Here is a 12,774-nt window from a genome sequence, read left to right as displayed (position 1 = left end):
GTGCAGCGAGGGATCACTTGATTAATTTTTGAGATGAAGGAGGTCATTTGTAAGAAGAAAAGAATTCTCACTCTAAAAGAGGGTCACTAGACTGAAATGTTGACTCTGCTTTCTCTCTACAAGTGCAGTCAAACCTGCTGAATTTCAACAGTAATTTTGATTTTTGTTTCAGATTTCCAGCATCTGTTGTTCTGTATTTTTTTAGTAAAATAAAATTCCTGTATTAGGTTTAAGAGAATGAGAGGTGATATCATTTAAAACAAATCGAGAATGTGGTAGTGCAGTGGTAATGTCAGTGGACCAGAAGCCCAGGCTAATGTTCTGGGGATGTAGGTTCAAATCCTGCTATGGCAGCTGGTGAAGCTTATGAATTAGGAGTACCCATAGTCCATTGAGGCTTGTGCATCTTTGGAAATATCTGCTTCACAAGATCTTGGAGCCAATGTTGTTGATATTTGTAAGATAATGATGAATAGATTTGCAATTGAAAGATGTCCCCTTTGAGCCAGCTCTACCATTCAATGGCTGATCTGTTTGTGTTCTGTATTCTTCATTCCCATCTATCCACAATAATCACCAATTCTGAAGAAGAGTCATTTTTAGACTTGAAATGTTAAGTCTATTTCTCTCTACACAGATGCCACCACAGAGAGTCATACAACAAGGAAACAGATCTTTCAGTCCAACCAGTCCATGCCAAACATCATCCCAAACTAAACTTGTCCCACATCCCTGCTCCTGACCCATATCACTCCAAACTTTTCCTATACATATATCTATCCAAATGTCTTTTAAGCATTGTAATTGTACCCGCATCCACCAATTACTCAAAGTTCATTCCACACACGAACTACTTCTGTGTTAAAAAAGAAAATTTGCCTTGACGTTTTTAAATCTCTCTCCTCTCACCTTAAAAATATGCCCTCTAGTCTTGAAATCCCCACCCTAGGAAAAATATAACTATCATTATCTCTATCTATACCTCTCATTATTTTATAAACTTTATCAAATCGCCTGTCAACCTCTTAGGCACCAACAAAAAAAGTCCCAGCTTATCTAGTCTTTCTTTACAACTCACACCTTCCATACCCAGCAACATTCTGGTAAATCTCTTTTGAACCCTTTCCAGCTTGATAATATCCTTCCTATAACTGTGCGACCAGAACTGGACTCGGTATTTCAGAAGAGGCCTTACCAATGTCCTGTACAACTTCAACATGACTTCCCAACTCCTCTACTCCAAGGACTGAGCAATAAAGGCAAGTGTGCCAAACGCCTTTTTAACCACCCTGTCTATATGTGACACAAACTTCAAAGAATTATGTACCTGCTACTCTAAGTCCCTCTTTTCTACAATTTACCCAAGGCCCTACCCTTATTTATTGTACCAAAATGCAATACTTCATGTTTATCCAGATTGAACTCCATCTGCCATTTTTCAGATCATTGACCCATTCAATCAAGATCCCTTTGTAATCTTCGAAAACCTTCTTCACTGTCTATAAAGCAACCAGTTTTGGTGTTGTCTGCAAACTTATCAACCATACCTTCTATATTCTTATCCAAATCATTTATATAAATGAGAAACAAAGGAGGATCAAGAACCGATCCCTGTGGAACACTCCTGGTCACAGACCTTCAGTCCAAAAACAACCCTCAACCTTTATTCTCTGTCTCCTGCCATTTTGCTAACTATGTATCCAATTGGCAAGTTCATCCTGAATCCCATCTGACCTAACTTTGCTCATTAGTCTAGCATGAAGAAACTTGTCAAAGACTTTACTAAATCCCAGTAAACAACATCTGCTGTGCCATCATCAATCTTTTTGGTAATTCCCTCAAAAACCTTAATCAAATTTGTGAGACATTATTTTCTTCACACAAATCCATGCTGACTATCCATTTTTGCCTCTCTAAATGTCCATAAATCCTATCTTTTATAATCACCCCCAACAATTTATCCTAACCCGAAGTCAGACTCTCCTTACAACTTTTCTTAAACAAAGGTATAACATTAGCCACACTCCAGTCATCAGGCACCTCACCCATAGTTATAGATGATGAAAATATTTCTGCAAGGGGGTCTCATAACTTCCTCCCTTACTTCCCACCAACGTTTTGGGATGTGTTAGATCAGGTCCTGGAGATTTATCCACCTTTATATTCCCTAAGACCTCCCAAAGTTTCTCTTCTGTGATGTCAACTATTTTTAAAAGTTTATTTCTCTACATTTTGCTAAGTTTCTCCTACACTTTTTTTTAATCACAATAACCTTTGATTCCCGTGCAAAATCTACTCACTTCTGTCTTAAAAATATTCAATGACCCTGCCTCCATTACCTTTTGAGCCAGTTAGTTCCAAAGAGAAATAACTCCTCTCTGTTGTCTAAGATGACCCTTAATGTTAAAACAATGACCCCTAGTTCTGGACTAACCCACAAGAAGAAGCATCCTAGTGAGTGAGACAGAAGGTTTGGAGGGAATTGAGGAAAACCTTTTCACCCATAGTGTGATGAGACATGGGAACTCTCTGCCTGTAAGAGTGGTAGAGGCAATAAACTGCAACATTTAAGAAGTATTTAGATGTATACTTGCAACGCCAAGGGAGACAGTGAAGTGCTGGAAAACGGGATTAGAATAATTAGAGGGTTGTTTTTGAATGGCATGGACGTGACGGGCAGAGGACCTTTTGCTTTGCTGTAGATCTCTGACACCTCCACCTTGTCGAGACTATTCAGAATCATACGCAACTCAATCAGGTCATCTTTCATTCTTCTAAACTCCAGTAGAAACAAGCACACCCTATTTTTAAAAATAAATTAATTAAATCTAGAATTAAAATTGATTCTAATGCTTACCGTGAGACCAATGACAACTAACATAAAAACTCATCTGGTTTATTAATGACATTTAAGGAAATAAGTCTCCTGTCCTTCCCTTTGAATACATATGACTTCAGACCTATAGCAGTGTGGTTGACCACCCTCTGAAATGGCCTAGAAAACAAATACAGAACCATTACAGAAAATGAAACTGGATGAACAACCCCAGCTTTGACCTAGCAGCTGGAAACAACAACAGTGGCACATCCAGTCTCATCAAGCCAGCAAAATCATCTTTTAGGGCCTTGTGCTAAAATTGGGAAAACTAACTCCCCACAATAGTCTAACAACTGCCTGATATAATTGTGCACTCAGAAGCATACTATCAGTATATTGATGATGCCCCAAACAACATCATTACCAATCCCTGGGTGTAGACAGACCCACCAGAGGTAGCAGCACAATAGCATACAGTCAGGAGGGAGTGACCCAGGCAGCCCTTAACATTGACTCTGAATTTGTTAAGTATCATGATTAAATTAGATTAGATTACTGACCAGTATGGAAACAGGCCCTTCAGCCCAATAAGTCCACACTGACCCTCCGAAGAGCAACCCACCCAGACCCATTCTCCTACATTTACCCCTTCACCTAACACTATGGGCAATTTAGCATAGCTAATTCACCTAACCTGTACATTTTTGGACTGTGGGAGGAAACCGGAGCACCCGGAGAAACCCACACAGAAACGGGGAGAATGTGCAAACTCCACACAGACAGTTGCCTGAGGCAGGAATTGAACCTGGATCTCTGACACTGTGAAGTAGCAGTGCTAACCACCATGCCGCCCCATGGCATCAGGCCTCCTAGTTCAGAGGTAGCAACATTATCACTGTAACTCAAGAGCCCCTGATGAACTGGGAGAGATATGTAATAACATCTCTGAGCAGGTAGATTAATAATATGTCTTGTAAGAACTAGAACTTGAACCCAGACCTCTTGGCTTAGAGGTGGGACACTACCACTGCACCAGAAAAGCTTCAACTAACTGGGACAAATATTTTAATTGACCTGTTCAGGGATGTTATCTCACATGTCTGGTTCCATATGAGATTTGAACCCAGGCCTCATGGCACAGAGATAGGACATTACCACTGCACCACAAGATCCACCAACTAACTGGGGCAGTATTTCCATGTTGACTTCAAGCACTGAGGGAATTGAACCTATCCTGGGGTTGTCACTCAGCATTGTAAATCATCATCCAGCGAACTGACCCACCCCAACTAGCTGGGTCTTTGAGTCCAGTGAAAGCAGTAGCATCTGTACTTAAGAATGAATTTGCTCAGACAGTCTTTTGATTGGCTTTTCAATTAGCACCAAAATTTGAGAGCTCCGCATAACAACAAGCCTCTGATTAGATTGCAGTTTAACACCAATTCAGTGATGGGAGTGACAGAGAGAAGCAAGGAGACCTCCTGATGCCAGTTGCATCAATGTTTTCTCCTTTTCTGTGAAGGAACAAAAAAAACTATATTCACAGGCTGACAAAATTTATTCTAAAACCTAAAGACAAAGAAAGGCCCTGGATCCAGCCATGCAACCAATGAACTATAGACTGATCATCAATGTGCAAATAACATCAAGGCCTCTTTGAAGATTAAAGGATTATGAAACAAGCCAATCTAGTTTTGTGATGTTTGGACTGGTAAAATGCACTGTTTATCCTGGATAGCAATCTGTCAGAGGCAAATTGGGATTTTCAGTCAATTCACTAAATCTTCACATTTATCATGATCCTGGAAATAGTGGGACTTGATTTCCAATATGTCACCACTGCAAAACTGATGACAGCACCATATTCAGCACCTGACTGCTCAGATCCACACAGAGTCCAGGGCTTGTTGCATGTGGACATGTCAACAACCAGGCATGCGCCGAAAAGTGGCAAGTACCATTTGCACCACACAAGTACCAAGCAATGATCATCTCCAGTTAGGGGGAATGCAACCATTTCTTTTTACATTACCACTATTGAGTTCTCTACAACAAGTTCAACTTGTTAAGAGTTACCACTGTCCAAAAACAGAACTGGACCAGCCGTACAAATGAACTGTAGCAAGAAGAGGAGGCCTGAGAGTAGGAATTCTATGGCAAATAACTGACCCCTCCCCCCAGCTGGACTCGACAGTGCCTGTCCACAATCTTCAAGCAAAAGTCCTGATAAACAACTGTCCATTTGTCTGGATGAGTACAGCTCCAGCTACACTCTAGAAGATGAAAACCATCCAGCACAAAGCATCCTATAAATCACCTTCATCGTTCAGTCTTTCAACAAGCGATGCACGGTAGCAACAAGTGTGTACTATTTACAAGATGCCCTGCAGCAACTCGCCAGAGCTCCTTAAATAACATTTTTCAACCCCATGATCACTTCTTTGCAGAAGGTCAAGGGAGCACATGTGTGATAATGCCACCAACTACAATTTGCCCTCCAAGCCACACACATCCTGACTGGAATTGTAGGGCTGTTTCCTCACTGTCACTGAGACACAAATTTGGAATTCTTTTCCTAACAACATTGTGTCTGTACCTACATCAAATGGACTGTAATGCTTCAAGAAGCAGTTCACTACCACGTTCTTCTCCAGGACAGTTAAGTCCAAGAAGTGATGATTTGCGAGTGAAGTCCATGTCCCTTGAAATAATATAACAGAAAATCTGAGTAGGCTTGACCAGATTGATGCTGAGAGCCTGTTTCCTAACGATAGGAAATCTTGAACTAAAAGAAATAATCTCAGGCTAAGTGGTCAACCACCTTTAAAGAGAAATGAGAAGAAAATTCTTCACTGTGTTGTGAATCTTTAGAATTCTCTATGTTAGAGGCTAGTGGAATCTCTGTCATTGGGTATATTCAAGTCTGAGATTGATGGATTTTTGGGTTCTAAGAAAATCAGGTCAGATGATTTAATGGGTGAAAAAGGGAAAGCCAGGGGCAGTATCCAGTGTCTTTAGTACAAACTAGTCAGGTTGCATCTGGACAGGATCAGAACTGATATCTTAGAGGGAGTATTTGCTCGTGTAGTTGGGGAGGGTGTAAACTAAAATGACAGAGGGAAATGAACCTATACAAGGAGATATAAGTGAGGGAAACGAGAGTAAAAACAAAAGACAATGGGAGATAAGAAATATGATAGGCACAGAATACAATGACAGACATCAAATAGGACCAAAATGCAGTATAACGTGAACAGGACTAAGAATGTTAAAAAGATAAGCCTTAAGGCATTGTATCTTAATGTGTGGAGCTTCCACAATAAAGTAGATGAATTAGTAATTCACATTGTATAAGTGGGTATGGTAGGGAGATGTTGCTGCAATGTGAGGAAGGGCAGGAACTCCATATCCAGGATATTTTTCGCTGGACCGTAGGAGGTTGAGGAGTGACCTTACAGAGATTTATAAAGTCTTGAGGGGTGTAGAAAAGGTGACGAACAAAGGTCTTTTCCCTCAGGTGGGGGGGGGGGGGGGGGGGGAGTTCAAAACAAGAGGGCATACTTAAGGTGAGAGCAGAAAGATTTAAAGACTTGAGCAGCAACTTTTTTTTTCCCACAGTCTGTATGTGGAATGAACTACTAGAGGAAGTGGTGGACACAGGTAACCGCCATTGTAACAATGTTTAAAAGACATTTGATAAGTACGTGAATAGGAGAGCTTTAGAGGTTTATGGACCAAACACCGACAAGTGGGACTAGTTTAGTTTGAATCGTGGTCAGTGTGGACTTGTTGGACCGAGGCGTCAGTTTCCATGCTGTATGACTCTGACTCTAAATGACCATCGTCTAACTGTCAATACAGCTTTGTGTCCTGAGAAATAATTCCTTTCAACTGTGGTAAGTATGGGCACGGCAAGAGATGGTGTTAAAAATACAGGTAACTGAAGAGACAAAGAAAACACTGTAGGTGCAGTTTACTACAGGCTTAAGTGAAACTCCACAGCTTCATTTTTTCCTTTCTGGGCCACAAAGATTAAGGACCATAAATTACCTCATTCAGAGAGTTCTTTGTGACATTACTTCCCAGCCTTTAATGACAGGACACATAATATTTTCATGAATCCAGTGATTTCACAATTGCCATTAAGTTAAGTGGGTAATTTCATTTCTGTCATGGTGAGAAGCTTTTATTGCCTTTGGCAGTGCCAACAGTGGAACAGATAATTATTCACCTACGTACAGAGATTGAGTTTATTTACACCCAAACACTTAGAGTTTTTACAAATTAATAATGGTGACCATCACTACACTGAAGGAACTTTCCAGCAATTTCTGGCCAAATGTGATTGTGGCATGTAAATATGTGAAATTACACTTTATTAATATAAGCACCACAGTAATATGAACATGAACAAGTTTTAGCACTTAGCTCTTTATTTTAAGGGATCCTTGTTACCTTATGTCTAAACTATTTCTCCTTTAAGAATATGGTTCCTCTTAGCCTGAGAGTATCCTGATTTTTGTGATAGACTTAATTAAATAGCACATCTATTTTTTTCCACAACGCTTCATTATTTCAGATGACACATTAACAATGATAATGCAGTCTTGGGCTAGAAAGATTGTAACAATATATTGCTTCATTGGGTCCAAACCATTAACAATGTATTTTTTTGGTTTTTTTTTAGGCAGAAAAAATAATGTATTACCAACAGCATTAATCATCTCATCTGCTGCAATTTTGGTGATAATATCAATAATTACATGGTATGCATACAAAAGAAAATGTCTTGCTGCAAATGGACTTAATTCCATTCAGTACCATCCAACAGATCAAGTTGCAGATGACCGTGTTTTGGTAGAGAATGAAGAAAGGGAATATGAAGCATAGTCTTTTAATCATGATGTGGGATAAATAACTAACAATGTAATTTTTGATAAATGATGAAACAACGCTATGTTGCCATTGGCTATCTATAGTTAGAATTTTAAAATATTGATTTTTATATATTCGATCCATGTTTTTGTCTTAGTTACTAAAGGCAACATTTTAAACAAATAGATAAAGGAAAGCTTGGAATGTAAAACTTGATGTTTTAAATATATACTTTAACCAGTTATCTAATTTAAATAATTTAGCAACTATTAACTTGCATCAACTTTGATTTACATGAATTTCGTAAAGTTACAGAATAAAGGCACAAATTAAAAACAATAGGAAAAGAAAAGTAACCTCAATAGTTATTTAACTTGTACTTTTTTAAATATATGAATAAGTTTCTCCTACAATTCAGTGGTTTCATTGGATTTTGAAGAATTTATTTTTAATCAGTTGTGGCCATGGATTAACATTACAGTATTAAAATGTTTGTCTTTTAAAGTATGCAAATGTTGAAATAATTTTTGGTTTCCTTGCATGAAGTGTCTCTGGTTACTAGCTACATCAAGACACTTATTTGAATTTATTACCTGTTTATCATATTCTTGTTAGTGTTGCAATGGTATTTCAGCCTGCAAATTGATCTGGCAGCTTCTGATAGCTACTCTGGGCTCAAACTTTTTAATTACATGCTAATGTGCACATAATTATGAAGTCTGCAGTCTTGTGTTATTAAAAGTTCAATTTAATTGTAAAGTTTTATCTCATGGTTTTTTCAAAGTCAAAGATGCATTGGAAGGTTGATGCTTTGATAGTCTTTTAGAATTGAAAAGAATAAGGAAGATGGACAGTTCTGAGTTGGCTAATATTGGAAGGGTAGTTCTGGAACATGAATAGAGGTTTGGAGTACGTGAAACCTGGGGCAGGGATGGGGAAGGATGTATAAGGTTAACTGTACTGAGAGTGGATTAGTGATCCAAATATCTTGTATCAGGTTGTTAAAGACATTGGAGGGGAGGATAATGTTCGCACTTGCCATAAGCTTCCAAACCTTGTAGATAAAAGAGGAGGAAATTTAAGGGTGGCAAAATATGACATCCTTAAAAATAAGGTACAAGGATAGTCCAGATAACCATAGGCCAGTGAGTTTAACATCTGTGGTGGGTAGGTTTAGAAACAATGACCAAGGAAAATATCAATAGGCAGATGGAGAGGTTTTAATTTTGGTGAGACAACATGATTTGTAAAGAACAGTATGTTATTTCAGTATATTCCAATGTTTTTGTCACTTGTAGTTAAGCGTTTTATTGTAAATATATCTTTCACATAATCCCGTGTCTGACTACATAAGATTTTTGCTACATGAATGTTTCTTTGATGAAATATGTCTTCTGTTTTGTTATTTTCTTCTTTTAAATCTCTCTTCTCACTATCTACCACTGATTTACGAGTGGTTTGTCTCTCTTCAATCTTCAGAGTATACTTGCAGTACTTTTCTTATCTGTCCTCTCTTCTATCCAGCTGTTCTCCTTGAAGTACCTCCTTCAATTGTACATTGTCCAACCTAACTGCCCAGCACAACGCAGTTGAGCAACCTTTTACTGTGTTGTTCGCGTATTTCAAGACTGTTTTGAAGAGTAGAGCTCTCATCCTTACCTAATTCAATATTTGCTAAGTTAAAAATCACACAACACCAGGTTATAGTCAACAGGCTTATTTGGAAGCACTGCTCCTTCATCAGGTGGTTGTCCAGGAGCAGTGTTCCGAAAGCTAGAGCTTTCAAATGAGCCTGTTGGACTATAACTTGGTGTTGTGTGATTTTTAACTTTGTACACCCTAGTCCAACACCGGCACCTCCAAATTGTCAATATTTGCTGCCATACTTGCTGTGTTCATGGTCAAACTACTGATCGTTTCTGATGAGCGATTTACTAAACTACGAACTAGAGACATTACAGCCTTCTCGCTTGTATTTGCATAAGAATGATTCATGAGAAATAATGCTGCACCAAAAGAGGTCACTCACCTTTTCATGCTAGATGAAAGTGAGGATTATAGATACTAGAGATCAGAGTCAGGTGTGTGGTGTTGGCAAAGCACAACAGGTCAAGCAGCATCCGAGGAGCAGGAGAATAGACATTTCAGGCATAAGTTTCCTGATGAAGGGCTAATGCCCAAAACGTCAATTCCCCTGCTCCTCAGATGTTGCCTGACCTGTGCTTTTCCAGCACTACACACTCGACTTTTCATGCTAGATGTTTGAAAGAGCTTTAATCAATGCTGTTTGCCTATGGCTGCACAAATTTTCACTTCTTCATGTATATTTGATGCAATTTCCATTTGAAAGATGTTAGAATTTTACAGGACGGAAGGAGGCCATCATTCAACCCATCATGTCCAAATCACCTCGTGAAAGAGCTGCCCAGCTAGTCCCATTCTCTTGCCTTCTGTATGTAGCCCACTAAATTCATCGTTTTCGTATGTCCAGCTCTCTTTTGAAACCTCCAATGGAATCTCACAAATCATTCCAAATCTTAACAACTGTGTGAGGAAGTTTCTCTTCATCTCACTCGTCGCTCTTTTGCTGACAGTCTTGAAATTGTGACCCTGGTTATTGACGTACCAACTAGTGGAAATAAAATATCCTTTTTTATTCTATCAAAATTGTTTATCATTTTGAACACCACAGTAAGGTCACCTTGTAATCTTCTCTGCTCCAAGAAGAATAAACCCAATTTCTCTAATGTTTCCTTTGTATCTAAACTCCCTCATTCCTGGTAACATTCTTGTAAAACTCCTTTGCACTCTTTCTACAGGGCTTTACCATTCTTCTTTAAGTAAAGTAATGAGAACTGAATACAATACTACAAATGTGGTCTGACCAATGATTTGTACAGATGTTGCATCACTTCCTTGCTTTTACACTCTATGCCTCTAGTTATGAACCAAAGGATTCTACAAGCCTTCTCAATAGCTTTTCAACTTGCCTGGCCACCTTCAGAGAATTATGCATTGAACCCTGAGATCTCACTGCTCCTGTACTCCCCCCAAAATTGTACCATCGAGCCAGTATTGTCTCCTCGTGTGTGTTCTGTGAAAATGCATTACCTCTCATTTCTCTGCAATATAAGTGCTTTTTTAGAACCTCTTTATCTATCATGATTGATTTCAGTTGCTCAGTATTTTGAACTTGGCCAATGTCATCATTTTCTAATTTGGTAAAGACAGAAGCAAAGTATTCAATTAGTATCTCTTCCATATTCATTGCTTCACTGAGCAGCTTACCCTCCTTGTTCCTATGAGCCCCACTTTATCCTTCACTCATCTTTTACTCTTAATAAGTTTGAAGAATATTACTATTGAATCTGCTTCCAACAAACTTTCAAATTATGTATTCTACATCAAAACAACTTGCTTTGTAAATCCTTTTTCCTGGTACGCCCTCTTTTTCTTTTGCATTTGAATTGTGTTTCTCTGTATGACACCAAAGCACTTACTGTAGAGGACTGGTAAATCCAAGGCCTTGACTAATGGTCTTTTGAAATAAGTTTAAATCCCACCATTGTAGCTGGAAAATATAAATACATAATAAAAAGCTAAGCTCAATAATAGTGATCACAAAGCTACTGAATTGTTGTACATATCCATCTGATTCTCTAAATTCTTTATGAAGGGAAATGTCCCATTCATTTCTGTATGTATGACCTACAGTAACATGGTTGATTCCTAATTGCTTTATGAAAAGGTTTAACAAGCCTTTAAAACAAATAAATTTAAAGAGTTTTGAAAAAGTCTGATAGGAATAAACCCATAAGATCCAACTAGTATCGAACTTGGCACGGGGAGCAAAAAAGGCAGTCAACGCTGCAGAGTCCTTCCGAGCATATGGGAGTTTGAACCAACTTTGGAAAGCACTTTCACAGACTACACAAATAGCAGTCTGTCACGTTCTAACAGAATTATACCTTGCAATTTGTTTAGCGATTGGTAGTGCAATGGAATATAAGGGATGACCCTCGTCTTGACTCCAGACTCCAGATCTACGTTATAGGTAAGAAGACCTCAAAAACCTATTGCCCATCCTTGTTGAGGAATTGCCATGTTGAACACTGTTTGGAAGAAAGTCCTGAGGAGCTTCACAGAAGCACCATAAAATAAAGCATGATACCAAGCCAAATAATGCAGGTCAGATTGCGAAAAGCTTGATGAATGAGGGGATGTTTGAAATAGTGTGTTAAAGGAAAAAAGGGAGGTAGATCTTTTAAAATGTGGCTTGATGCCACATTGAATTTGGGTTCCTTATAGACTGAGAGAAAGTGAGGACTGCAGATGCTGGAGAGTCAGATTCGAAAAATGTGGTGCTGGAAAAGCACAGGTCAGGCAGCATTCGAGGAGCAGGAGAGTTGATGTTTTAAGCATAAACCCTTCATCACTGCATCTATTCGGACCAATACTGACAAAATTCTATCAACTCAATGAGGTCATCTCACATTCTTCTAAACATCAATGAAAACAGCCTCAGTCAACCCAACTTCATTTCATAATTCAAACCTGCTACTCCAGGAATCAGTCTGGTGATCCTTTGCTGCACTCCCTTTATGACACATTTATCTTTCCTTAAGTAAGGATAGCAAAACTGCACAGTACTCCAGGTGTGTGAAGGACTGCCTTTAAGATTAATGTAACACTTTTATAATGCCTTTATATTAAATACTGTTGAATAAGATAGTCATGCACATACTACACTGTGACTTATAGTTATGTGTTCAACTCCATGTACCCTTGGCCTGGTTTCCAAAGAATAAAGTTCTATTGTAGTTTTTTTTCTGTTGATCTTCCAGAATCTTTCTTCTAGTCTATTTTAACTGTGTCCACACTGCACTATTTAGTGATGTACAGTTATGTCATTTCCAGAGTGCTCCAGGTACTATTGCCCTTACACAGTGAAGAGGCAGGGAGGGTAATTCTGTGGCATGGGACTGAGGCAGCCAAGAGGGGGAAAATACACCATAAAAGCTAGCAGTTCTTGGAATTGAATGTATCTAGGTGTACTAGAGTGCAGTTTGAGATATGTGGGT

At 38.7% G+C, this 12,774-nt stretch overlaps 1 protein-coding gene across 2 annotated transcripts in view; it reads left to right on the top strand.

Moving 5' to 3' along the window:
- The window catches only part of cd302 (CD302 molecule), a 45,874-nt gene extending 33,356 nt beyond the window's left edge, over nucleotides 1–12,518 (top strand). For both annotated transcript variants that reach the window (XM_072579433.1, XM_072579432.1), the window contains one exon: nucleotides 7,506–12,518. In XM_072579433.1, coding sequence (XP_072435534.1) covers nucleotides 7,506–7,708 — 203 coding nt within the window. In that variant the 3' untranslated portion in view covers nucleotides 7,709–12,518. The remainder of the gene's footprint in view (nucleotides 1–7,505) is intronic.
- The last annotated feature ends 256 nt before the right edge of the window (nucleotides 12,519–12,774 follow it).

This window comes from Chiloscyllium punctatum, chromosome 10 (assembly GCF_047496795.1).
Source record: "Chiloscyllium punctatum isolate Juve2018m chromosome 10, sChiPun1.3, whole genome shotgun sequence".
Classification (NCBI taxonomy): domain Eukaryota; kingdom Metazoa; phylum Chordata; class Chondrichthyes; order Orectolobiformes; family Hemiscylliidae; genus Chiloscyllium; species Chiloscyllium punctatum.
Note: the sequence above shows the minus strand (reverse complement) of the source record. Positions and strands in the feature narration are given on the sequence as shown.